Raw genomic sequence first — 26,635 nt, forward strand, 5'->3', positions numbered from 1 at the left:
GCAGTGAATTCCACATGTTAATCACCCTTTGAATGAAGAAGTACTTCCTTCTGGTAGTATTACACTCAGTAATACACTCTGGTAGTATTACTGTGGTATTACACTCTGCTAGGGTTGCCAAGTCCAATTCAAGAAATATCTGGGGACTTTGGGGGTGGAGCCAGGAGACATCGGGGTAGAGCCAGGAACAAGGGTGTGACAAGCATAATTGAACTCCAAGGGAGTTCTGGCCATCACATTTAAAGGGACTGCACACCTTTTTAAATGTCTTCCTTCCATAGGAAATAATGAAGGATAGGGGCACCTTCTTTTGGGGCTCATAGAATTGGACACCATGGTCCAATCATTTTGAAACTTGGGGGGTATTTTGGGGAGAGGCACTAGATGCTATACTGAAAATTTGGTGCCTCTACCTCAAAAAAAGCCCCCCCAGAGCCCCCGATACCGCTGGATCAATTCCCCATTATACCCTATGAGAATCGATCTTCACATAGGGAATAATGAAGTGCCCAGCAGACATTTCCTCCCCCCCCCCCTGTTTCTGGTGACTCTGAAGCAAGAGATTGGCATCTCTACTCATGAGTTGCTGCCAACTTCTTCAAAGTAACACAGACACACCATCCCAAGAGGAAGCCTTTCTAATCGGAGACTGAAGCCTCCGGAGGTGGAAAGTCACACGGTGGCTGTGGGGGAGGGGCTTCCCCCCACCGGCCAGCTGACTGGGGGTGGGAAGGAGCCTGGGAAAGAGGGAGAACCCCCGCTGGGACCTGAGGATTGGCAAGCCTATTTAAACCTGACTACCACCTAGTGAGGGAGGTTGGGCCAAGAGTGACTGGGCAAAGGTCACCAGCAAACTTCACTGCAAAGTAGGGATTTGGATCTGGATCTTCCAGAGCTCAGACTGCTGCATGATTGTGTTTATCAACTGGGTCTCCTCAAGCTGAACAGTTCTAGCAGTTGAAGGAAAGATACATGTGGAAAGGAGGAGGAGGAGGATTTATACCCCATTATTAACTGAAGTCTCAGTGAGGCTTATGATCTCCTTCCCTCTCTCTCCCCACAAAATGTTGCTTTGGCAGCAGCGCAAGGATCTTCAAAATGTGTGATTGAACATAAGCATTGGCTGGTTTTGCCTGCTGCAGCAATAGGGCTGCCAACCTAGATGGTAGCTGGCGAGCTCCTCGGATTACAGCTGATCTCCAAGTGATGGAGAAAATGGCTGCTTTGGGAGGTGACGTCTACGGCATTATACTCCATTGACGTCTCTTCTCCCCAAGCCCCACCCTCTTCAAGCTCTACCACCCAAATCTCCAGGTATTTGCCAATGTGGAGCTGGTGACCCTATTTGGCAACCACCTACCACACTATCAGAATTCCAAAAGTGCCAGGAGGGTCAAAAAGGTTGAGGACCCCTGGGTTAGGGCTTAGATGAGGTAAACCCCACCCCCAGCCGAAAGGAGATGGTATATACTATAGTACAGGGGTGGCCAAACTGCAGCTTGGGAGCCACATGTGGCTCTTTCACACATATTGTGTGGCTCTTGAAGCTCCCACCACCCCATTGGCCAGAGTAGAGTAGGCATTTGTCTCTTTAAATCACTTCTCCAAGTCAGTTGTAAAGTTGCTTTCTTTCTGCCTTTTCCTTCCTTCCTTCCTTCCTTCCTTCCTTCCTTCCTTCCTTCCTTCCTTCCTTCCTTCCTTCCTTCCTTCCTTCCTTCCTTCCTTCCCTCCCTCCCTCCCTCCCTCCTTCCTTCCTTCCTTCCTTCCTTCCTTCCTTCCTTCCTTCCTTCCTTGTCTTACAGCTCTCAAACATCTGGTGTTTATTCTATGTGGCTCTTACATTAAGCAAGTTTGGTTACCCCTGCTGTAGTGTATGAAGGGACAGCAGTTTAGATTCCAGGAAATCCAGAGAAAGAAGCAGATAGACACCATTATGATTTGACTGAAGCATTTTCAGGGTACAAGATCTTTCTCTCTTTCTTTGGGATGCGATTTGCTTTCCCAGAGGAGTGTTTCTTTTTCTCCACCTGTAATCTATTTGTATATTTGTAAGCAAAGCAAATATAACAAAAATGCCATAAAACACCAGTGCTGTCCCCTCCAAAGGAAATCAACCCAGTATTTAATTTGCTGTCCATGGAATTTCTCACTGCTTCACAAATTGGGATGTACATAAATTTTTTTTTGGGTCAGGTTGTGTGTGAATAGTCTATGGCACACAGTGGTGCTATACCATTAAATTAAATGAATTAAATTAATTTCAGTATGGTTTAGTGACTAGAGGGAACACCAGGGCTTTTTTTGTAGCAGGAACTCCTTTGCATATTAGGCCACACACACCTGATGTAGCCAATCCTGCAAAAGCTTACAGGGCTCTTAGTACAGGGCCTACTGTAAGCTCCAGAAGGATTGGTTACATCAGAGGTGTGTGGCCAAATATGCAAAGGAGTTCCTGCTACAAAAAAGCCCTGCGGGACACTATCCAGGAGTCCCTGTAAGCTCCCCTGAGCTTCCCGAAAGAAAAGCTGGACATCAAAGGAAAAAAGGTCCAAATCCCTTGTCCACTGTTTCAAAACTCATCTTTAATATAAACACACAACTGGAGCATACACAATGTACAACAACCATCAGTTTGATAATACTTCCATTTAACCCATAGTATTCTTTCACACAATAATTTCTTTTTTTAAAAAAATTCTACACATCCTAGAAAAAGTTCACAATGAATACTGGTTGAAAGCGTACACTTAACAACAGGCAAAAGAACACCTTCCCATACAGAGCAACAATGCCACATATTCATCTTCTATCTTTCTAACAGGTGTCATGTTCTATCATAATGCTTCTTCCTGAGTAGACATTTCTGAACAACTGTCATGAGAAACAGCGGCTTGTATCCTCTCGTTCTGCTTAGCAAAGTCTGAAGCCTTCCTACCAATTAAGGCTTCTTCCGCTAATGGCTTCCTTAGGCAGACGGAAGGCTTTGAACTTTGCTGGGCAGAGCGTTGAACCCATCATCATTAATCATGCCAAGCCAATGGCTTCATTTCTTCACTGGTTGTAATAGTAGTCTTGGCCATAAACATCGTACCCGTGCCCTTTGTAGTAACTATACTCATCTTCGTATGTTCTGAATGTGTCTCCGCGGGGCTGCCCTTTCTCGTTCTCATAGTAATCAGTTTGTGTCTCGTAGCCGTTTTCATAGCCGGTGGTAGTGGTGGTGTCATAAACATACGGGTCTTCGGTGGTGGTGTCGTACTGCCACGGATCTTCTGGGGTCACATATTGCCACTGGTCTTCAGTGGTAGTTTCATACTGCTCCTGATACTCTGTCGTGGAGATAATGGTAGTAGGGGCCACAGTGGTAGGAATCACGGTGGTTGCTTCCTTCACTTCCTCTTCATTACCTTCCTCTTCCTCCTCTCCGTTGGCTCCATTTCCGTTCTCTTCTGCGGTGCTGTTGGTAGAAGTGCCGTTAACGCTTTGTTCATTCTCATCCACTTTCTCCTCTTCCTCCTTCTCTTCTTCTTCGTTTTCTTCTTCTTCGTTTTCATCACTGTCTTCCTCATTTTCAGAGCCTTCTTTCTTCCCTCCTTGTTCGGGAGCTTTGTCTTTTTCACCCTTTTTAATCCCAGCTCCTTTCCCTGGAGTAGCAACAGGATCTTTTCTCACTGGCACCTGAATTGAAACATGGGCAAGAGGGCAGATTTACAAGATGTGACGCTGGTAGTTCTAAAAAAGTAAAACTTTAATAAGCTTCATGTTCCAGTACTTCCAGCTCCCCTCTAAAGTTCAATATAACATTAAGAAATGGGCTTATAGCCACCTATTTTTCACAGCTTACAGCCCCATCATTAAGATGAACTTTGTGTTTGCATGTTCTGATGCTTTACCACCAGTAGGCCTTTATGGTAGATTTGCAAATGTTCCCTACCCTGAAAGACTTGTCTGTATAATAGCAGGAAAACAGAATCAATTTCTCACATCTTTCTTAGTTGTGAATTCTATGACAGAATAAGAGATAATTAGCCCCTTTTTGATCAACAGGCAAAGTTGCCCAGAGACTAGTATCCTTCCTTCTATCAGATCTTTGCCCCCATATTACATTTGCAGTGGCAAGTTTCCTCTCTATTGCTATGAGGGGCAGAGAATACAAAGTTAAAACTCTCATGGGATGACTGTTTTTGTATATTTAAAATTTGTGGCCGTTAGAATGTGTTCTTTTTATTTTATGCCAATGAAGGTTTTGATTGATCGATCAATCAAATAAGCTTCAATCTGAGAGACCGAGGGAGAGATGTGGATGATTTTACCTGCACATTTAACCTACTCTCTGAAACTACTGGCACATTGATGTGTCATATTCTCAGATGACACAAACACTATTGTGAATATGATTCTAACTATCCTGAGCACATTTAAAATGAAATTTTGTGGCTCAAATGTAGAAGGAAGGAAGCAAGGAAGGAAGGAAAGAGGGAAGGAAGGAAGCAAGGAGCGAAGGAAGGAAGGGAGGAAGATATTTCTATTGTAGTCCTTTTCTCTGAGGCCAGAATCCTGAATACCCTCACATTGTGAGTTTATGACTGGAGTGTGAAAATGCTGATTTTAATTTCTTATGCATTCAGTATGTACAGGAGAGCTCCCAGTGCATTATCACAGTCTTATTTATGCATAAATTCTCCATGTCTTTGTAACAAACAGATTTACAGGTGTAGCTTTCCGCATCAGAGGTGTAGCTTTTCCCACAACACAAAAAAGATCCAGCTGTTTACCTCCACCTGCTATAGGGCTTTTTTTCTGGGGGAACACAGTGGAATGGAGGTCTGGAACCTCTTTGTGGAAACAAAATTCTCCAAAAAAAAGTTTAAAAGTTAATGAGGGGCATCTGTGTGTTTCTCTATTTCCTTTTTGAGAGTTCTGGCACTTTTTTCCAGAAAAAAAGAAAAGCCCTGGATCTATTAAAGCTACAGGAGCTCAGCCCATTAAAATGTGACCATCCTTGTTGACAAAAAAGACCATTTCTCTGTAAATCAACGAATCCCCCTCCCGCCAAATCCCTCATTTGAAAATTGGCAGGGAATTGTCCTCTGCAGAGAGATGAGAAGAGCTCTGGCACTTCTCTGCAGCTGCTGTTGGGCTACAAGTCCCCTGGTGAAGATGCAGACTGGGTTGCTTCAGGAAGGTGGGATCACTTTACTGTGCATGTACTCCCTGTGCACAGGTCTCACCTGCTTAGGAGGTTTGCCATGTCCTTTAACAGCTGTCCCTTTCCCAGAAGGTGCCTCTGTGGCAGCTTCTTCAGTTTCATTCTCGTTGCCACCTTTGTTTTCTTCATTGGACTGCCCCTGCAGATAGATAAAGGTCAGATTTCAGTCTCATTTCAGCTTCAGCAGACACTGCATTCAGTGTAGGCCCTTCAAACAGTGGCAATCTTCTAAGTGAGCTGCTTTCTCTCTGCTTTCACTCTGTGCATGCTATCTCTGTGATGACAACAATCTTTCATATGGTGATGCAAGTTCTCGAGTAATACCAGAGCTCTTTTTTCATCCAATGTTGAAAGAGTGGTCTTCTATCTTCTCTCAAAAGAGACTTCTTCTTGCACTACATAAAGAAGAGCGCTTTGATATTTAAAGCTTGCATTCTCATCAATAGATATGGGATAGGTACTTGTGCTACTGTGAGTCTCAGGGCTTTTTTTGTAGCAGAAACTCCTTTGCATATTAGGCCACACACCCCTGATGTAGCCAATCCTCCAAGAGCTTACAGGGCTCTTAGTACAGGGCCTGCTGTAAGCTCCAGGAGGATTGGCTACATCAGGGAGGTGTGGCCTAATATGCAAAGGAGTTCCTGCTACAAAAAAAGTCCTGAATCTCTCCTTTGGAAGTAACACAGCAGTATTGAGATGGTAGGGAAAGGGTGGTGATCTTTCAGGAAACCTCCCCCCCTCCCCAGTATGTCAAAGTTGCCAACTCTGGCTTGGGAAATTCCTGGAGATTTGGGAGTGGTGCCTGGGGAGAGAGAAGAAGTAATGGAGCTCCACAGGGATGTGAGGCTCTCTTATTTTTTTTCCTGTACTTATGAGAAGAGGCCATTTCCTCCAGGGAAACTGTTCTCTGTACTCCAGAGATCAGATGTAATTCCAAGCAAATTGTGGGCCCGGCCTGAAGTTAGCAACCTTACAAGGGTGTATGTGTGTAAGAGCCACACACATGCTCATATGGATTTGCACACTATAAAAATCACATAATCAAGATCATGTAAAAATGATTGGCTGAAAGATTTTCAAGTGGATATTTTAAAGTGAAAGAGGTTGTAGAACTTTCCTCCAATTTTCCAAATAAAAGTGGAAGGCTGATTCCAGTCTATAATAGAAACTGTGGGAACACAACCAGGATCTGACATTCTACATTAACAGATCATGGACAAGCAGAGCCAGCTGCATTATGGGACAAGGTGAGGCAGTGGCCTCAGGAGGTGGACGTGGGGGCGGGGGAGTGGCAGCCTGAACCACCTCTGCTCCTTCTGTTTACTTCACATAACCCCTTCCTCTACCTGCCTCTTCCCCACTCCCAAGAGCTGAACTCATTCCTCAAATGCCTTGAAATTGGTCCAGCAGTTTCCTGAATTCTCTTGAGAGTTTGGGAAACCCTACTGGGCATGTCCATCTTGCCCCACTCTATACCTGGGAAAGGGGGAAGGAAGGAAGTGTTGACTGTTCTGGTTCCTTTGTAGGGACAGGAAGAGACACGCTGGGGCAGCCTACATTGGCACTCTCTGTTGAGCCACTGCTGTTATCAAGAGTGTGGTTTTATGGATTCTTCGGCTGCAATCACACACACTAAATAATGCACTTTCAATTCACTTTCAATGCACTTCAATGCCAGCTCACACAGTAAAATCTAGTTGGAAAGTGCATTGAAAGTGGATTGAAAGTGCATTATTCAGTGTGTGTGATTGCAGCCCAAAGACTGCACAATGAGTACAATGAAACTGAGCCTGGAACTTCACATTTGGAAGAGACTCAGGTCTCCAGCAAACAGTAGCACTGAATGAACAGTTCTGCCCTCAGGGATGATTTTATTGGTTTGCAGGCATCTATGTAAGTTATAGCAGTGCAACAGATTTTTGTCATTTAAGACCAGCCTGGACTCTAGACTCATATCAGGAAGTCATCTTATTGAAATTAACCATCTGAAGAGCTGCCTGATCAGGCTAGCCTGATTTTCTCAGATCTTGGAAGTTAAGCAGGGTCAGCCCTGGTCAGTATTTGGATGGAGGACCACCAAGGAATGCTAGGATCATGACATGGAGGCAGGCAATGGCAAACCACCCTGAATGTCTCTTGTCTTGAAAATCCTATGGGGTCACCATAAGACAGCTGTGACCTGATGGAAAGAACATAAGAGAGGCCATGTTGGATCAGGCCAATTGTCCATCCAGTCCAACGCTTTGTGTTGCACAGTGGCCAAAAAAACCAGGTGCCATCAGGAGGTCCACCAGTGGGGCCAGGACACTAGAAGCCTTCCCACTGTTGCCCACCCCCAAGCACCAAGAATACAGAGCATCACAGAGTTTTCTGTCAATACCCTGTGGCTAATAGTCACTGATGGACCTCTGCTCCAAGGGGGAGAAGAGTTCCACTTTCTTCTGGAACCATCAAATGCATGGACTTGATATTTAAAAATGAATGAAATGGAATCTGAAGTCTTGGATACCTTTTGATCCCAAACATTTGCACTGGCACAGCCGCCTGCGATGTTGGCAAAGCCTCGCTGCAAAAGTGGCGCAATGTCATGTTTTCCAACACCACCCTAGCATCTCTGTTGTTCACCATTCATGTTGCTGCTACAGCAGTTCTTAGGATCAAGTTGTCGAAACACTTAAAATAAGCCATAATGCAATGCCAGTAAAAACCCAAGTTGTTTTCCCTTCTACGGAGAGGGCTTCCATAATTGCACAGTGTGGCTTCCTATTTGAATACCAATCAGAGGGCATCATGACTTCCATAAAAAGAGCAATTATAGCAGTGCTGTTTGTTTAAAAGTTGCTGAGGTCTTGCCTTTGTCAGGGTTGGACATCACCAGGACTTAAACCATGGAACTGGACTTAAAACAATGCCCCCCTTTTCAGCCTTCATACGTGATGTTCTGATTTTGCACACAGTACTTGTCAGGCTGGTACATGATGTGAACAAGCCATGTGTACAGAAGCCTCCCACTGGCTGTACTAGCAGCAAACTGCCACTACAGGCAACTGGACAGCTCTGTTCCAACCACACAACAATGGCTATCGTTTGCCTATTTACCTTTCTTGGCAGTGCTTGGCATCTACAGTTAGTTAGTTAGTTAGTTCATTTGATTTATATCCCACCCTCCCTGCCAAAGCAGGCTCAGGGCGGCTCACAAAACATAATAGAGTAACAATAAAAAGTTAAATTAACATTAAATTAAAACAATTTAAACCGTCAATGGAGTGGAGCAACAAAGAGGTCGTCTAAAGCAGGGATGGTCAAACTTACGTAACGTAAGAGCCACATAGAATAAACATCAGATGTCTGAGAGCCACAAGACAAGGAAGTAAGGCAGGCAGGCAAATAGATGGGAGAGGGAGGGAGGAGGTAGAGGTGGAAAGAAAGCAACTTTAACTTTACAGTATGTCACAGAAGTGAGTACACCCCCTCACATTTTGTACAGAAGTGAGTACACCCCCTCACTTAAATATATCTTTTCATGTGACAACACTGAAGAAATAACACGGCTACAATGTAAAGTAATGAGTCTACGGCTTGCATAAGTGTAAATGTGCTGTCCCCTCAAAATTATGCAACACACAGCCATTAATGTCTAAACTGCTGGCAACAAAAGTGAGTACACCCCTAAGTGATAATGTCCAAATGGGGCCCAAAGTGTCAATATTTTGTGTGGCCACCATTATTTTCCAGCACTGCCTTAACCCTCTTGGGCATAGAGTTCACCAGAGTTTCACAGGTTGCCACTGGAGTCCTCTTCCACTCCTCCATGATGACGTCACATAGCTGGTGGATGCTAGAGACCTTGCGCACCTCCACCTTCCATTTCAGGATGCCCCACAGATGCTCAATAGGGTTTAGGTCTGGAGACATGCTTGGCCAGTCCATCACCTTTACCCTCAGCTTCTTTAGCAAGGCAGTGGTCGTTTTAGAGGTGTGTTTGGGGTCGTTATCATGTTGGAATACTGCCCTGCGGCCCAGTCTCCGAAGGGAGGGGATCATGCTCTGCTTCAGTATGTCACAGTACATGTTGGCATTCATGGTTCCCTCAATGAACTGTAGTTCCCCAGTGCCTGCAGCACTCATGCAGCCCCAGGCCATGACATTGCTACAGAAGTTAAAGGGGAGGGGGGTCAGCCTGTCAGTGCTCAGACCATATGCCGCACACTGCATCAAATTGGTCTGCAGGGCTGTCGTCCCAGAAGGAAGCTTCTTCTAAAGATGATACACAAAAAAGCCCGCAAATGGTTTGCTGCAGACAATCAAGGTCTCTAACATCCACCAGCTACGTGACGTTGTCATGGAGGAGTGGAAGAGGACTCCAGTGGCAACCTGTGAAGCTCTGGTGAACTCTATGCCCAAGAGGGTTAAGGCAGTGCTGGAAAATAATGGTGGCCACACAAAATATTGACACTTTGGGCCCCATTTGGACATTATCACTTAGAGGTATACTCTTGTTGCCAGCAGTTTAGACATTAATGGCTGTGTGTTGCGTAATTTTGAGGAGACAGCACATTTACACTGTTATACAAGCTGTAGACTCACTACTTTACTTTGTAGCCAAGTGTCATTTCTTCAGTGTTATTGCATGAAAAGATATACTTAAGTATTTACAAAATGTGAGGGGGTGTACTCACTTCTGTGGCATACTGTAAGTGGATTCTCCACCAGCTGGCTTGACTTGGAGAAGGGACTTAAAGAGAAAAATGCCTTCTCCAGTGGGGTGATGGGGGCTCTGAGAGGTACACAATATGTGTGAAAGAGCCACATGTGGCTCCTGAGCCAGTTTGGCCGCCCCTGGTCTAAAGAATTGAGGCACTGCTGACAAGGGTGACTCTAGGAGCAATGAAGGCAGAAGTGAAAGTGTTGTTGAGAGGGCTGGAATGAGGCCTGTAGCAGCTGTTAGTAATGACAGCTGATACAACCATCCAGAGGCTTCACTGTATGGGGAGTGGATATGGGATACAGGCTTCTGTATATTTTCACAATACTTTTGTGCTTGGGGTCACAGCTTACATCCATGTAACTTATTTACAACATTTTCACTGAGAGGATTTTTTTTACTTATTATGTTTTTCCTCAGAATTATCATTTGAATCTACCAGCAAGGCATTTTATCAGCAGTGCTGTTATTATTTAACTGGTTGCTATATTACTTTGCAATGGCTGTTATTAATTAACTTCCAGCTACATTGCTTTGCAAGACCAGTCACAGCCAAAGAAACTTCAGCATCACACTGAAAAACCACCTTAGCCCCCTTTGCCCCTCCCCTTTGTACTCTAGAATTTGGGATTTTAAACAAAAAGCTGAGGTCATTCCCCTTCCAAGCCCCCGCCTCTTCAGGCTCCACCCTGAAATTTCCGGGAAATTCCCACCCTAGAGTTGACAACCCTGCACAGAACAGGCATAAAATCCATTGTAAAAAAATCCCAAATGACAATCCCTTTGGGCCCACCCTGCAACTAGAGCAGCCAATCATGAGGTGCGTTAAGGCTGCCAGCCTCCAAGTGGGGCCTGGAGATCTCCTGCTTTTATAACTGATCTCCAGTTGGCAGAGATCCGTTCCCCTGGAGAAAATGGCTGCTTTGAAGGGTGGACTCTATGGTATTCTACCATGCTGAGGCCCCTCCCCTCCCCAAAACCTGTCCTCTCCTGGCTCCACCCCCAAAGTCTCCAGGTATTTCCCAACATAGACCTGGCAACCCTAGGCATGTAAAGGGTGAAAATACTTCTTCCTTGACAGGACAATAGAACATAGTGACACCTCTGCAGCTTCTGATCATCAGGTCAAGCCAAACATTCATTTTTATAAATGCCCTAGTGTTTAAGCACATATTGACCCAGCTAACCAGAATGCTACTGAAGAAGCTCTTACAAAGTGTCCAGATAAATTACGTGCTCCCCAAATAGCGCATATACCAAAATACATATTTACTCAGAAGTTTATATCAGCTCTTGGGGAGCCAACGCAGTCCTGAGGTAAATACAAATCTGGAGAAGATGCACAACACCCAACTTGCAAAAACACCCCCAGGGCCCAGTAAGGGCATCCCTCGCTGTGGATATAAGGCCTCTTTTTGTGTTGATGAGCTTGTTTTTAAAACTCTTCTGAGGTAAGTCTTGTTTTACATGTCTCTTTGGGCAAAATCCAGAGAAAGTAAGGCAGGAGTGGCCAAACTGCAGCTCAGAAGCCACATGTGACTCTTTCACACATATTGTGTGGCTCTTGAAGTCCCCACTGCCCTATCACCCAGCTTGGAGAAGGCATTAGTCTCTTTAAAGCACTTCTCCAAGCCAAATCAGCCAGTGGCTTAGAGAATACATTTAAAGTTGCTCTCTTTCCACCCCTCCTTCCCTCCCCCATCTATTTTCCTTCCTTCCTTCCTTCCTTCCTTCCTTCCTTCCTTCCTTCCTTCCTTCCTTCCTTTATATTGTGGCTCTCAAATATCTGATGTTCATGTCTTACAGGTCTCAAACATCTTATTTATTCTATGTTTGGCAACCCCTGAAGTAAGGCTTCTCTAAAGCCCATTAACATTTAAGGAAAGTGGGGTACCCATGATGATTCATGGGGGGGGAGGGATCTCATTTCTCCATTCTTTCTCTTTCCCTTGTGTTTCCACTCCCCCCCCCCCGACAGTGCTTACTGCCTCTCCCCTTTCCCTCTCTCCCACTAACCTACCTTCCTACTTACCTTTTTCTGTTTCTCCCTCTGTTGCCCTCACTCACTCACCCATCTACCTTTTTCTGTCTCCCCCCCCCACTTTAGCTTTTCCTTTCCACATTTTTTTTGCCCCTTCCTCTCCAGATTTACATTTCCTTCCTCCTATATTTTAGGGGGTTTTCTGTCCTTATCTCTATCTCTTCCTTTAAAAATGTAAAGGTAATCCCCTGTGCAAGCACTGAGTCATTACCAACTCATGGGGTGACGTTCCCTCAGGAAGTTTTCTTTGCAGACTTTTGCAGGGTAGTTTGCCATTGTCTTCCCCAGTCATCTACACCTTACCCCCAACTAGTTGGGTACTCATTTTACCGACCTTGGAAGGATGGAAGGCTGAGTCAACCTTGAGCCGCTAACTGAACCTGGCTTCTGCCGGGATCAAACTCAGGTCGTGAGCAGAACTTGGACTGCAGTACTGCAGCTTACCACTCTGCACCATGAAGCTCCTTATCTCTTCCTTTATGCTGACACCAAACAAGGGTTGGTTGGGTTTGCCTAGCAAAGTGGCCACTGAGAAAATACAATGCAGTCTTGCAAGATCTTGGTGACATTTTCTTAAATCAACAGACATTGTTTCTGTGATTTCATGGTCTTTTAACCCAACTTTTTTAAACATTCCATATTTTTCTGTGCACCTGGAACTTTTGGCAGGCTTGTAGAAAGATACCCTGATCTGTACATATCTCTGCTCTGCAGATTTTTTGATCTATGCTCTGAGGCTTGTGTTCAGAACTGTCCAGAATTAGACAAAATGACAGTGTGAATATCAGAAAGAGGACAAGTTTATAGTGAGCCAAATCAAATGGTAAACTCCCCCCCCCCCCCGTGTACCTTACCTAATTGCAAGTGAGGGTGGGAAGGATTGCACATGTGGGGAAAACTTGCAGAAAGAAATCTTGGCTGAATCCTTCTCCCTAATGTGCTAGTTCATTAATGATTTAGAATTGGGAGTAAGCAGTGAAGTAGCTAAGTTTGCAGATGACACAATGGGCGTTTTCGCACTGACCTTAATCGGCGGCCACGTCCCTCTTCACCGCACAGGATCTGCGCGGATTTCGCACCAATTGCTGCGGAGCACCCGGAAGAGCTGCAAAGTCCCGCGGCTTTTGCGGCGCAAATGGAAACCGCCAAAAACCAGTTTCCATTTGCGCCGCAAAAGCCGCGGGACTTTGCGGCTCTTCCGGGTGCTCCGCAGCAATTGGTGCGAAATCCGCGCAGATCCTGCACGGTGAAGAGGGACGTCGCTGCCGATTAAGGTCAGTGCGAAAACGCCCTAAGTTGTTCAAGACGGTGAAAACCAGGAAGGACTGTGAGGTGCTCCAGAGGGATCTGTTGAGGCTGGATGAGTGGGCATCAACGTGGCAAATGAGGTTCAACGTGGGCAAGTGCAAAGTAACGCACCTGGGAACCAAAAATCCCAGCTATAAATACACATCAATTGGAGTCCGAACTGGCAGTAACTCACCAGGAGAGATCTTGGAGTCATTGTAGATAACTCACTAAAAATGTCAGCTCAGTGTGTGACTGCATAAAAAGGGCAAATGATGTGCTGGGATTATTAGGAAGGGAACTGAAAACAAATCAGCCAGTATTATAATGCCGTTGTATAAATCTATGGTGCAGCCTCATTTGGAATACTGTGTACAGTTCTGGTCACCGCATCTCAAAAAAGATATTATATTATAGTATTCGAAAAGGTGCAAAAAAGGAAAACTAAAATGATTAAGGGGACAGTACCTATGAAGAAAGGTAAAAGAGCTCTTTAGCTTGAACAAACAACGACTGAGGAATAACATGATAGAGGTTTACCAAATTATGCATGGGATAGAGAAGGTAGAGAAAGAAGTACTTTTTCCCTTTCTCACAATGCAAGAACTTGTGGGCACTCAATGAAATTGATGTTTTATAATTTCTCTGGTTTAGAACAGAGAAAAAGAAGTCCTTCACCCAAAGAGTAATTAACACGTGGAATTCACTGCTGCAGGAAGTGGTGGCAGCTACAAGCATAGACAGCTTCAAAAAGAGATGGGATAAAAATATGGAGCAGAATATATACACAAATCTTCTTACATCTTGAGTCTTTACTTGAAGTGTAGACAATCTATTCACAGGCATATACATGTATGTATAATTCTCTCAAGGCTTCCTGTCTAGCCTGCTTCTGTGTTTTGACAATGCTCAATTGGAAGGTTAAAAAAAGAAACATCTTGGGTTTTTTTCCCAGATCAAAGGTCTACTCCATAGGACTATGTCTGGAAAAACCTGTTCTAAGTTTGGATCTGAGAAAGTAACATACACACTAAGGTAAACCTCTTCCAAGCTGCCTGAGTGACTAACTATACATAACCTTTTCCCAGGTGACAGCTCTGGTCAAGTGGAGAGGTGTGTTCTGAAGTTCCCTGCTTCCTAGACATGCATAGGCCCCAGTTCAGATTGGGACTACAGCACACAAGGAGACCTTCTCTCTGGATCGCCTTCATAAACTGAAATGGCCCAGAGGAAGTGCTGTTCCCCCCCGCCCCCGAAGGTTGCACACGTACTAATGAGTTCAGGATTGCCAACTCTAGGGTGTGAAAATCTTGGAGATTTGGGGAGAAGGCAGCAGAATCGCCAGCCTCCAAGTGAGGCTTGGAGATCTCCTGGAATTACTATGGATCTTCAGAAAACTGTTTCCTTGGTGAAAATGGCTGCATGGAGGGCAGACCTTGCTGAGGTCCTTTTCCACCCCGTCTCCACCCCCAAATCTCCAGGAATTTCCTAAGATAAAATTGAGAACCCTAAAAAGTGGGGTTTGGGGAGAGAAGAGAATCCATGAGGGATGCCAGCCTCCAATGAGACCCGGGGATCCCCCTGGAATATCTCATCTCCAGGCTACAGAGATCAGTTCCCTTGGATAAAACGGTGCTTTGAAGAAGAAGATATTGGATTTATATCCCGCCCTCCACTCCGAAGAGTCTCAGAGCGGCTCACAACACACACCTGTGAGGTGGGTGGGGCTGGAGAGGGCTCTCACAGCAGCTGCCCATTCAAGGACAACCTCTGCCAGAACTATGGCTGACCCAAGGCCATGCTAGCAGCTGCGAGTGGAGGAGTGGGGAATCAAACCCGGTTCTCCCAGATAAGAGTCTGCACACTTAACCACTACACCAAACTGGCTCTCCTTTGGACAGTGGACCCCACTGCATTCCTTGTCCTCCCCAAGCTCCACTCCCAGATCTCCAGTAACTGGTAACTCTACTCCCCGCACCCACCAGCCAGTGGTCAGGAAGGACCTGGCAACCCTAAATGCCATGCAGCCTATCCTTCAAAGCAACCATTTCCCCCTGAGTACAACTGATATCTATAGTCTGAAGATCAGTTGTAATACCTGAGATCACCAGGTAGTTGGTAGTTGGAAGTTGGTAACCCTAAATGAGCCACAAGTTACATTTCCACAATGGAGCAAATTATACCTCCTCTTAGAGTTTTTCAGGCTAGCAAAATAATAGAAAGGAAATGGTCTCAGCCCATGATGAGCTAATATTCAGATGATTTTTAAAAAGAAAACTTTGATCCACTTGGACTGCTTATTCCATCTTCAAAAATACAAGGACTATGCGTTAGATCAAATTATGATGGTTTTGGCTTAATTTTTTAAAGTGCTTCTGCATATCAGTGTGTATCCATTTTGGTTATCACAAGGGCTTTTTTTTTGTAGCATGAACTCCTTTGCATATTAGGCCATGCACCCCCTCGATGTAGCTGTGGGGACCCCTTGAGGCTCTCCCCACAGTAGCCAATTCTCCAAAAGCTTACAGAGCTCTTAGTACAGGGCCTACTGTAAACTCGAGGAGGATATGCTACATCAGGGGGTTGTGGCCTACTATGCAAAGGCGTTCCTGCTACAAAAAAAAAGCCCTGGTTATTGACTTAATTCAGACTTGCGAAACAAGTGATCTTCTAAACCAAACATGGACTCCTAGCCTTGTATGATGGGCTACCATGGGCTCAAAGAATTTCCTGTCCTGTTTGCACTGCCTTCTTGGGACTGCAAAAACAGAGGGGGCAAGTCAACAATCCATCATTCACAAGACACCCTTTAATTCATTCTCAGGTGTTTTTTTTTTAAATTAATAAAGAGCTGCTATTGAAATATTATTAATGTTTCCTCCTGACACCACGGCAGTGGTGTTTGTACAAAACTGACAAGAGTCCAATGTATTTGTAAACTTTCAGATCCCAAAAGATTTCACTGTGTCTTCAAGGATTACCTGTTTAAATTATTTGAGAATTAAAAACACTCCAGCCAACCAGAATGGAAACTTGTGGGCAGTTAGTAAACTTCACCATAGAACCTCATAGAGTACAGTCTATAAAAACATCTGGGTTATTTTCTCGCCTATGCTCTTGGTTTGTTCTGAGCAGAGTTAAGAAAGTCCCTTACCGCTTCTTCTTCTTCCTCCTCCTCTGAACTATCACCACCATAGCCTTCTTCTGATGAGTCACTGCGAAACTAAAAAGAGTGACATTTTTGAGGTATTGCCCATATTTCTGCCACAGATAACACTGAACATACAATAGCTATCAACGTCTGTTCTCCAAACCTTATACATTATTCCCACAAAAGTAAATGGAATCTATATGGTACTTCAGGATCCTGCCATTAGCCTCCTCTTCTTGTTGAACAGAGAAACGACGCATGTTAAGTTGGGAAATTAAGACAAGATAATTTGGTGTCTGAATCACCCACATGAAAACTAGAGAGAACCAATGTGTGGTGTGCTATATAGAGGGTTGGCCTTGAAGTGGGCAAATCTGGGCACAAACAAACTCATGCTCAGTCATGAAGGTCATTGGGGTGATGGTTGGTTATTCACTATCTCTCAGCCTAGCCCAGTTCATAGAGTTGGATCCCACAAACCCACTATAACAGTGGAAGAGGGTTTTTTTGTCAGGCACAAGGAGAATTCCCTTGGTAAAATGCCTCTTGTGTTGGGAAGTTTCCATCCACTGAATAAAAACACTTCCACTAGCAGAAAAGATATACCGGATCCAACTTATGCCTTCATGCATATTGCTTTAAATACTTCTTAAGCAGTGTAATAAAAATAATACAACCAGAGACTTGTGAATCAATAGGGAGGGGGGCGGAAACTACAGTTACTGACAGAGAACATAGATTGCCATGTATGGGGGCCCAGGCTAGCCCAATCAATTCAGAAAATGGAAGCTGAGCAAGGTTGACCATGGTTAATGTTTGGATGGAAGACCATCAAGAAAGTCCAGGGCCACTACAGAAAGGCAGGCAACAGGAAACCATCTTTGGATATCTCTTGCCTTGATCTCTATGGTGATGTCCTAAGTCAGCTGCGACTTGATGGCAAGAAGAAAAGTGGAATCCCAGGTTCCAGGCTTAAAACAACAACAAAAAGTGACTTTTCATTTGTTCTGTGGCATGCTTGACAGGGTAATATAATCAAATATATTGACTATATTATTTTCACTAGACCCAGGTGGGTAAGTGTGTTGGTCTGAAGTAATAGAATAAAGTTCTGAAGCAAGTGTGTATGCACACAAAAGTTCATACCTTAAATGAAACTTTGTTGTTCTTAAAGGTACCACTGGACTCTAACTTTATTCTATCATTTTTACCGTTTCCTTATTTTGAAAAGTTAGTAGATATTGGAGGGGGGGGGGGGTGAGGATGCCTAGCCTTTCAGCCAAAGAGATAAAAGCTGGTTAGATGTAATTCTTAGACATTCTCCTGCCCAGGAACCTATCCTACCTTGCTTCCACTGTAAAAGTACATCATATGGCTTCATAATAGGATTGCCAGGTCCAACTCAAGAAATATCTGGGCACTTTGGGGATGGAGCTAGAAGCAAGGGTGTGACAAGTGTGACTGAACTCTGAAGGGAGTTCTGGCAAACGCATTTAAAGAAACCACTCACCTTTTAAATGCCTTCCCTCTGTTTGAAAATAATGGAGGATAGGGGCACCTTCTTTGGGGGCTCATAGAATGGGACCTCCTGGTCCAATCTTTTTGAAACTTGGAGGGTGTTTTGAGGACAGGCACCAGATGCTATGCTGAAAATCTGGTGCCTCTATCTCAAATAGCAGGGGGCCTCCAGAGCCCAGATACCCATGGATAATTCTCCATTTCCTATGGGAGCCAGAACTCCATAGGATACAATGGAGAGCCCAGCAGACATTCCCCCACCCCTGCTTTCTGATAACTCTGAAGTGGGGGGAAGGGCTCCAAAACCAGGGAATCCCCTGCTCCCAACTGGGTTTGGCAACCCTACTTCCTGACCTTCTCTAATTCCCTTCTCCAGAACTATTACTACCCACAATTCAGGATAATTTCTCTGCTGAAGGAACTGAGAAGAGACCCTGAGGCATTGGCAGCAGTGCTTGGGGTTCAGCTTGCTCCCAGGATGCACCTGTGTGTTGCTGCATACTGCACTGTCATTATGCTACAGCAATCCTTCATAACTGGATTGGTTTACTCACACAGGATAATCCAGTTGTAAAGTCCAGGGATTTGTGAATACATCCAAATCAGTGCATCTGGCCAAAAGCAACTCTTGTCTCTGCCTATTTGCCAGGACCCCGGAATCTTCACAGTTAGTCAGTGTGGTGGTTTGGGCACCACATGGTTCAACAAATGGTTGTCGACCCCTGTGTCATTGGCTGAACCCTGCAGTATTAGTCTCTGTGTAGGCAATACTTTCAAGGACCATATATGGCACAGGTTCTTTTTGTGGAGAACAGGAACGGCATTGCAAAAGCATGCATAGGGTTGACACTTTTGGATTGGAGAGTTCCTGGAGATTTATGGTTGGAGCCTGGGGAGGGCAGGGTGTGGGGAGGGACCTCAGTGGGGTGTAAAGCCACACAGTCCAGTCTACCCTCCAAAGCAGCCATTTTCTCCAGGAGAACTGGTCTCTGTCATCTGAAGGTCAGTGGTAATTCCAAGAGATCTCTCGGCTCTACTTGGAGGTTGGCAGTTCTATGGTCAGAAAGTGTTCCTGTTCTATCTATAGCTTTAGCACTATCTAGCTATTTAGCACTATTTAGCACTAGTTCTATCTATAGCACTGCCCTATGAATTGAAACAACTGGGAGGCCTTTTCAACACTTTGAAGCCCACAGCTCCAGGCCAGTGTTGTCTTGACAGCAAGAAGCATGCAATTAAAAGAGAGCCATGAGCTCGACTCTTCTTTGACTCTGTCAAGCCATGGATCGGCCCCAAAATATCCCTGCAGCCATCATGCCAAACCGCCATTCTGCCGAGGCATCGTTCCCAGAAACAATGCAATTTTTAGCTTCTTTTGTATGAGCCAGTCTTGAAAACATGTAATTAGCAGTCCCCTGTATCTCTGTCTCGGAGAAGATGACTGCCAGTCCACAAGATGCTGTTGCGTGCATACCCATCGTGTTCCTAAAAAATGGTGTTACCTTTTCTTATATTTAAGATGGTGGAGGAAGATTCTGCATGAGCTAAATAGCTAGTTCCAGTGACATTTTTTTGCCAATTAGATTCAAGCCCAGTAGCACCTTAGAGTCCAACATTTTTAGGGGGATGAGCTTAGATTTGTAGGAGAATGAGCTTTGATATTCAAAATCCTGTCCCCGCAAAATCTTGTTGGTCCCTAAGGAGCAGCTATACTTGGATCCAACTGGTCTGCCTCAGACTAACAGGACTACCTTCTGAAACTATCTTCTTTGTGACTGTGATCTTTCACACTGCCACTCTGGGCCAACCCACATCAATCCTGGGCCTGTGGGGCTTTTTGTGGCAGGAACTCATTTGCATATTAGGCCACACCCTCCTGATGTAGCCAATCCTCCAAGAGCTTACAGGACTCATATTACAGGGCCTACTGTAAATTTCTGGATTATTGGCTACATCAGGGGTGTGTGGCCTAACATGCAAAGGAGTTCCTGCTACAAAAAAGCTCTGCCTATGGGAGTTTAAATTATGTCATGAGCTGACTTCTTAGACTGGTCAATCGTGTGCAGTGCAGCTGCACATATGCATAACTGAGGGGGTTTTGCTAGCACAGTCCGCAAAGCCCAGCTCTTGTGATTGCAAAGAACTGTGTTGATGCTGAGTGTGGTGAGGACCTGAAAGTATTGACAGGGAGTTCATTGGCCCAGTGGTTCTGTGAATGTGTTTGCTATTTCTGGAAGGCTTTGCATATGTAAATATGCTCTGCACTCGCCAGCATCCCTTGCAGCGCACTGTCAGACTGATTTCTCACTAGCGTTGCTCTGCTCACAGGCTTCTGTTCCCCCTGGAGCCATCGATCGATTTCCCACCAGTTGCTCCGTAGGCACCTTCTGACACGGGACTCCCTCCAGTTTCTGGCACAGTTCTGTGATGCTGTCTTTTTACGATTATGATGCCGCACGGGGAATTGGAAGGAGCTCAACATCAAAATGCACCCACAGAGAAACTGGTGGAAAACTGATCACTTGCACTGGGGGGAAACAAGCCTGGGTGTGGAGCAACGCTAGTGAGAAATCGGTCTCTGAATATTGAGTAATACTGAATCAACCACTAGAGGGAGCAAACCATGTGCAGAACAGAACCCTCCCCAAAGCAGCAAGAACACACAAGCAAGGAACATGAGAATGCAGAAAAGCCCTAAGTTGGGGTTACATCCTTTCAAGGCCTGTCAGTGGCATCAACAGTGGTTATCAGCTCATCCACTGCATCTTCCCATGGAGCAGCAGTGCAAGAAGAGGTGGGCTGACATTGATCCTTCTCGCTGCTGAAAAATCTGAACCAAGCTACTCTTATCGCACTAGCAGAGCTACTGGACTTTGATTCTGCTTCCTCATTGCTGCTAGCAGCCCTCCAGGGTAATGGACCACAGGAGTTTCCCCTGTAAATTAATCAGCCACTCGACCCCAGTGGAGTATAAAATCCACAATACAGTTATTAATGGTCAGTTACAAAGCAGAAAAGAATTCAGTTGAAAGCCTTGGCCAATGCAATTTTTGATCCGCAGGGAGACATGCCAGACATAAAGCAATGCAATATAAAACTGACCACTAGCAAGAACAAAACACATGCGGAACAGGAGAAAAAAAACAGCCACTGGAACACACAAGCCAGGAAAACGAGAAAGAGGAAAAATCCTTAGTTAGGCTGGAAAAAGGCTTCATATTTTGCTGAGCCAAAAGGCTGGTGACACCCCATTGTTTTGGGGTGTTGCATCCGTGTTGAAGAAGAAGAAGAAGATATTGGATTTATATCCCGCCCTCCACTCCGAAGAGTCTCAGAGCGGCTCACAATCTCCTTTACCTTCCTCCCCCACAACAAACACCCTGTGAGGTGGGTGGGGCTGGAGAGGGCTCTCACAGCAGCTGCCCTTTCAAGGACAACCTCTGCCAGAGCTATGGCTGACCCAAGGCCATGCTAGCAGGTGCAAATGGAGGAGTGGGGAATCAAACCCGGTTCTCCCAGATAAGAGTCCACACACTTAACCACTACACCAAACTGGCTCTCTGTTGCATGTCCTTGTGATGGTTGATTTGTTTCTATTATACTACTGCCAGGAAGAATGATTTTAATTAGATTCATTTTATTAATATTGATTTGCTTTAATGCTGTTTTTATTGAAACACTTCTTTTGAGACATCTTGAGCACTTGTCCTGGAGAGGCAGCATATACATAGCTACTGAAAACACCATATACTATGAATACTATGAAGCTTGCTGGGTGACCTTGGGCCAGTCACATTCTCTCAGCCCAACCTACCTCCTAAGGTGGTTGTGAGGATAAAATGGAGGAGAGGAGAGCACTGTAAGCCCCTTTGGGTCTCCAGTTGGGAGAAAGGTGGGGTACAAATGAATTAAACAAATAAATAAAATACATACCTGATATCTTTTCATAGGTGGGTAGTGATAGGGGTATCTGTAAAGGAAATACCTAAATCTGTTCTTGAATACCTGTCAGAAAAGGAAATACGGTTTCAATTGCTGAGACTGAGATTAAAACTAATCTGCACTTTTCATTTTAAAATAGGAATTTACTAAGGTTGACAACATACTGCATTTTCTTCTGAATCCTCTGCTTTAAATCTTCTTCGGAAGTTTTTTACCTACAAGAAAAGAGATTACTTAGGGTGGATGTGATTTTCTTTCTCTAGTGGCTTGCTTTATAGACTTCACTGATAACAAATTCAACATACATCTTCTTTTGGTGGGAGTATGAGGGGTACATAGGTAATTTCCCCACTTTGGTTTGTGTTCTAAAGCTGTGTTAATCCTTGTGCTTTGTAAGTGGCCTCCATCATTTGCTTCCGCATTAGGTTTGCATCCACTAAGGAAGAGAAAACATCTCAACAGTGACATCTAGTGACAGAACTCAGCATTAGCCTTCACAAAACAAACTGAAGTCTGCAGAGCAAAGCCTTCAAAACATGAGATGGACATTTCTTGAGAAGGACCAAGCTTATTGGACACAAATCAGCAATTAGTGGGTGGGCTGGGATCCAAACAAAATCAACAATGTGATAGGAGCGACCCTTGAAAGTTTTGCAGCCATAGCATGAGACCGGAAGAGAAAAGCATCTGAGACTGCTGAAGTATCTAAAGATGGCTTCTTTGAGCGCCACCATCTTTCAGAGGAAGCAATAGGACTGAGCCTCTTTGTGTAGCAGCCAGTTATTACACCCAAAGCCTGTTGAAGCAGTATTTGTAGCAATAATTACCTTTATTTCTCTGTTCTCTGTGTCACTTTGAGAACTTTTGAAACTGGAGTGACTAAAACATGTATTAAACATCAAAATAAAGGCATGCACACATTTCCTTTGACTGTGGTAAGTAGGGTTGCCAAGTCCAATTCAAGAAATATCTGAGGACTTTGGGGGTGGAGCCAGGAGACATTGGGGCAGAGCCAGGAGCAAGGGTCTGACAAGCATAACTGAACTCCAAGGGAGTTCTGGCCATCACATTTAAAGGGACAGCACACCTTTTTAAATGCCTTCCTTCCATAGGAAATAATGAAGGATAGGGGCACCTTCTTTTGGGGCTTATAGAATTGGATCCCCTAGTCCAATTGTTTTGAAACATGGGGGGTATTTTGGGAAGAGGCACTAGATGCTGCACTGAAAATTTGGTGCCTCTACCTCAAAAAACAGCCTCCCCAGAGCCCCCGATACCTCCAGATCAATTCCCCATTATACCCTATGAGAATCGATCTCCACATAGGGAATAATGAAGTGCCCAGCAGACATTTTCCTCCTCCAACCCCCATTTCTGGCGACTCTGAAGCGAGGGATTGGCATCTCTACTCATGAGTTGCTGCCAACTTCTTCAAAGTAACACAGACACACCATCCCAAGAGGAAGCCTTTAAATCGGAGACTGAAGCCTCCAGAGGTGGAAAGTCACACAGTGGCTGTGGGGGCGGGGCTTCCCTCCGCCGGCCAGCTGACTGGGGGCGGGAAGGAGCCTGGGAAAGAGGAGAACCCCCGCTGGGACCTGGAGATTGGCAAGCCTAGTGGTAAGTGATATTTTCACTCATGCAAGCTTACTAAAAAGATCAATGCTCCTACTGGAATGCTGATAAGAGAAGCAAATCTATATGGTCTATCACAACGTAAGCTCATTCTAAATGCATATTGTGCATATTGGGTGTCATGACCAAGATGATGATCTAACAAAGAGGGGGTGCAAGTTGCAACTCACTGCTGTAGCAGCAGTTTCTGCTTTGCATGCATAACATTTCAGGTTTGGTTCTCAGCACCTGCATTTAAAAGGATCTCTCAGGTGACAGGGCTGGGAGTGTTACTGGTTAGTCAGGACAGAGCCAGCCCTGTCCTGGAGAGCCCAGGCTAGCCTGATCTTATCAGATCTTGAATTAAGTAGGGTTGGCCCTGGTTAGTACTTGGATGGGAGACCACCAAGGAAGTTCAGGGTTGCTCTGCAGAGGCAGGCAATGGCAAAGCATCTCTGCTCATCTCTCACCTTGAAAACCTTATGGGGTAGGGTTGCGAGGTCTGTGTTAGAAAATACCTGGAAACTTTGGGAGTAGAGATGGGAGAAGGTAACATTTAGGCAGGGGAGAGGCCTCAGCATAGTGCAATGCCACAGAATCCACCCTTCAAAGAAGTCATTTTCTCCAGGGGAGCTGATATGTGCCAGCTGGAGATCAGTTGTAAAAGCGGAAGATCTCCAGGCCCCACCTGGAGGCTGACAACCTTATGGAGTCTCCATAAGAACATAAGAGAAGCCATGTTGGATCAGGCCAATGGCCCATCCAGTCCAACACTCTGTGTCACACAGTGGCCAAGAAAACCAGGTGCCATCTGGAGGTCTATCAGTGGGGCAGAACACCAGAAGCCCTTCCACTGTGTCCCCCTCAAGCACCAAGAACACAGAGCATCACTGCCCCAGACATAAATCAGCTTTGTCTTGATGGTACTTTCTGTCACTAGAACAGATCATACCAGTTTAGATGGGCCAGTGATCAGAGCCAGTAGGAGGTAGGTTCATTTCTTCATGCTGGGCTGAGCACCTAGTTCAGGAGCAGGGGCTTTTTTTTGAGCAGGAATACAGTTCCGGTTGGCTTGATGTCAGGGGTGTGGCCTAATATGCAAATGAGTCCCTGCTAGGCTTTCTCTACAAAAAAAGCCCTGTGTGGAACAATGGTGATGCCAGGGGGTGTGGCAAATGAGTTCCTGCTGGACATCTTCTACTTAAAAAAGCCCTGTTCAGGAAGATGCCAGTTCTGCATACTTAAATTCCCAGATTCAGTTTGGGTCCTTGCAGTTCCAGTGAAAAAGCATCTGTTCAAGCCCCTTCTAAATTCAATTATTCACTGAGTGAAGTATTTCATTTTGTCTGTCCTGAATCTAATAATGCTGTGGTGACCATAATTGCTTTCCTGGTTGGCCATTGTGGTTTCAAGCAACTTGGGCATCTGTCCATGACCAGATCTCCCTGATGGGACCTGCGGAGACCTGCTGCCCACTTATCCACCTACCAGTACTGTTTGCAGCTGCCGTTCTCAGTGTGGCCTGAGCACAAGATGAAAGTGTTGCCAATGCCTGGTGTTTTCTTTGAGCTTGTCAACTTCCCACAAATAGAGAGAGCCAGCTGGCAAGAAATGCAGCCAGTGGATCCTGGACACTGAAGGAAGGCATCAGCAGACTCCAGGAAAAGTTGCTTTCCTTTTTGGCTTTAGGCAGGGCTTTTTTTGTAGGAGGAACTCCTTTGTCACACCCCCATGATGTATCCAATCCTCCAAGAGCTTACAGGGCTCTTCTTACAGGGCCTACCGTAAGCTCCAGGAGGATTGGCTATAACAGGGAGGTGTGGCCTAATATGCAAAGGAGCTCCTGCTACAAAAAAGCCCTGCCTTTAGGGATCATACTAGTGGTGGTTCATGGCACTGGGATTATTACATTGGTATAAGCCAGAAGGCAGAAAAATGGGATACAGATTTAGAAATCAACTTCTCTTTTGCTAGCACATACTTTCCCCACCCTTTTCCCTGCTTAGTCTGGCTCCTGCTATTATCCTTGCTTGCCAGCTCCCACTTCCTTCCAGTTGCCTTCCATTCTGTTTCCTACCCAGCCTGCCAGCTCCAACTCAGTTCTGGTCCACACTTTGCTCTTTATTTTCTCTATTCCACTTGTACAGGCTGCACTGTCCCTAGTTCTTCTCCCAGAAGACCCATTTGCCAGGTTTCCCTCCCTGGTAGCTAGGGTTGCTGACTCCAGGCTCAGAAATTTCTGGATGTATGGGTGTAGATGCTGGGGAGGGGGTTGGAGAGGAGAGGAACCTCACTGGGGGGAAATGTCACGGAGTCCAACCTCCACAGCAGCCACTTTTTCCAGAGGAACTAACCTCTGTAGTCTGGAGATCAGTTCTAATTCCAAGGGGTCTCCAGGCCCCACCTGGAGGACAGCAACCTTACCAATACTCACCTGTCCACTTATCTGTTTTTGGTCCTCTTCCCCAGTCCCACTGACTCATTTGGTTCCTTACTCCCTTGCCCATCCATCTGGTATTTTTCTTCCCCTACTGATCCCTATTTCCATTTTCATTCAGCGTCTTCAACCCAAGATGTGTGCTTTTTGGGGGAAAGGGGTAATATAAAGGCATTGCTATTTACTTGCAGGTGGGGTTAATTTTTTTCCATATTTTTCTGCAAGCCTGTGAATTATGTCAAATTTCCAGAAAAATATACTGCATCCTGGGGTTCCCCCCATCTGGTTTTTTTTTATCCGCATAGTTGGACTACTCAGGAAAATATGTGATGAATGAATGAGTGAATGGATGGATGGATGCAGTAAATGCATATTATTATTTGTCATATGTGAGTTCTACCTAAGAAGGAGGATGGAATCTAACAAAGGTAGAATCTCCACTCCATCCTTTTGTATTCCATTATAAGTTATTGATTGATATGATTGATAGAATTTGCTAATCAACGTTCCACATAAAAGAAGAATACAGAGCATCAGCTACCAAAAAAAAAGCATTTTAAACCAGTAACAATAATTTATAATTAAACTGTGTTCAGTGCAAACAAGAAGTCCAGTGCTACACAAGCGAATTCTGATAATGATGCGTACTAGGTAATGAATTATTAAGTTGACTTACTGAGAAGGCACAAGCGATTCCCAAAAGGCAGAGGAAGACCAGTGCTGTCCTCATT

At 45.0% G+C, this 26,635-nt stretch overlaps 1 protein-coding gene across 1 annotated transcript; it reads right to left on the reverse strand.

The window, feature by feature from the left end:
• Positions 1 to 3,014: 3,014 nt before the first annotated feature.
• On the reverse strand, positions 3,015 to 26,635 carry IBSP (integrin binding sialoprotein). Its single transcript, XM_060247346.1, has 6 exons — positions 26,581 to 26,635; positions 22,018 to 22,068; positions 21,845 to 21,916; positions 16,397 to 16,465; positions 5,232 to 5,348; positions 3,015 to 3,678 (listed from the first exon to the last, which is right to left on the reverse strand). Exons 1-6 carry the CDS (start codon positions 26,632 to 26,634, stop codon positions 3,052 to 3,054), a joined length of 990 nt encoding a protein of 329 aa, XP_060103329.1. The 5' UTR covers position 26,635; the 3' UTR covers positions 3,015 to 3,051.

Source organism: Heteronotia binoei, chromosome 9, assembly GCF_032191835.1.
Source record: "Heteronotia binoei isolate CCM8104 ecotype False Entrance Well chromosome 9, APGP_CSIRO_Hbin_v1, whole genome shotgun sequence".
NCBI classification, from domain to species: domain Eukaryota; kingdom Metazoa; phylum Chordata; class Lepidosauria; order Squamata; family Gekkonidae; genus Heteronotia; species Heteronotia binoei.

Coding starts and splice junctions, on each gene's coding strand:
- IBSP (XM_060247346.1), bottom strand. CDS start 26,634: ATGAGGACAGCACTGGTCTTCCTCTGCCTTTTGGGAATCGCTTGTGCC. Junction 22,069..26,580: donor GAATCGCTTGTGCCTTCTCA/GTAAGTCAACTT, acceptor CTTTTCTTGTAG/GTAAAAAACTTCCGAAGAAG. Junction 16,466..21,844: donor CACCTATGAAAAGATATCAG/GTATGTATTTTA, acceptor CACTCTTTTTAG/TTTCGCAGTGACTCATCAGA.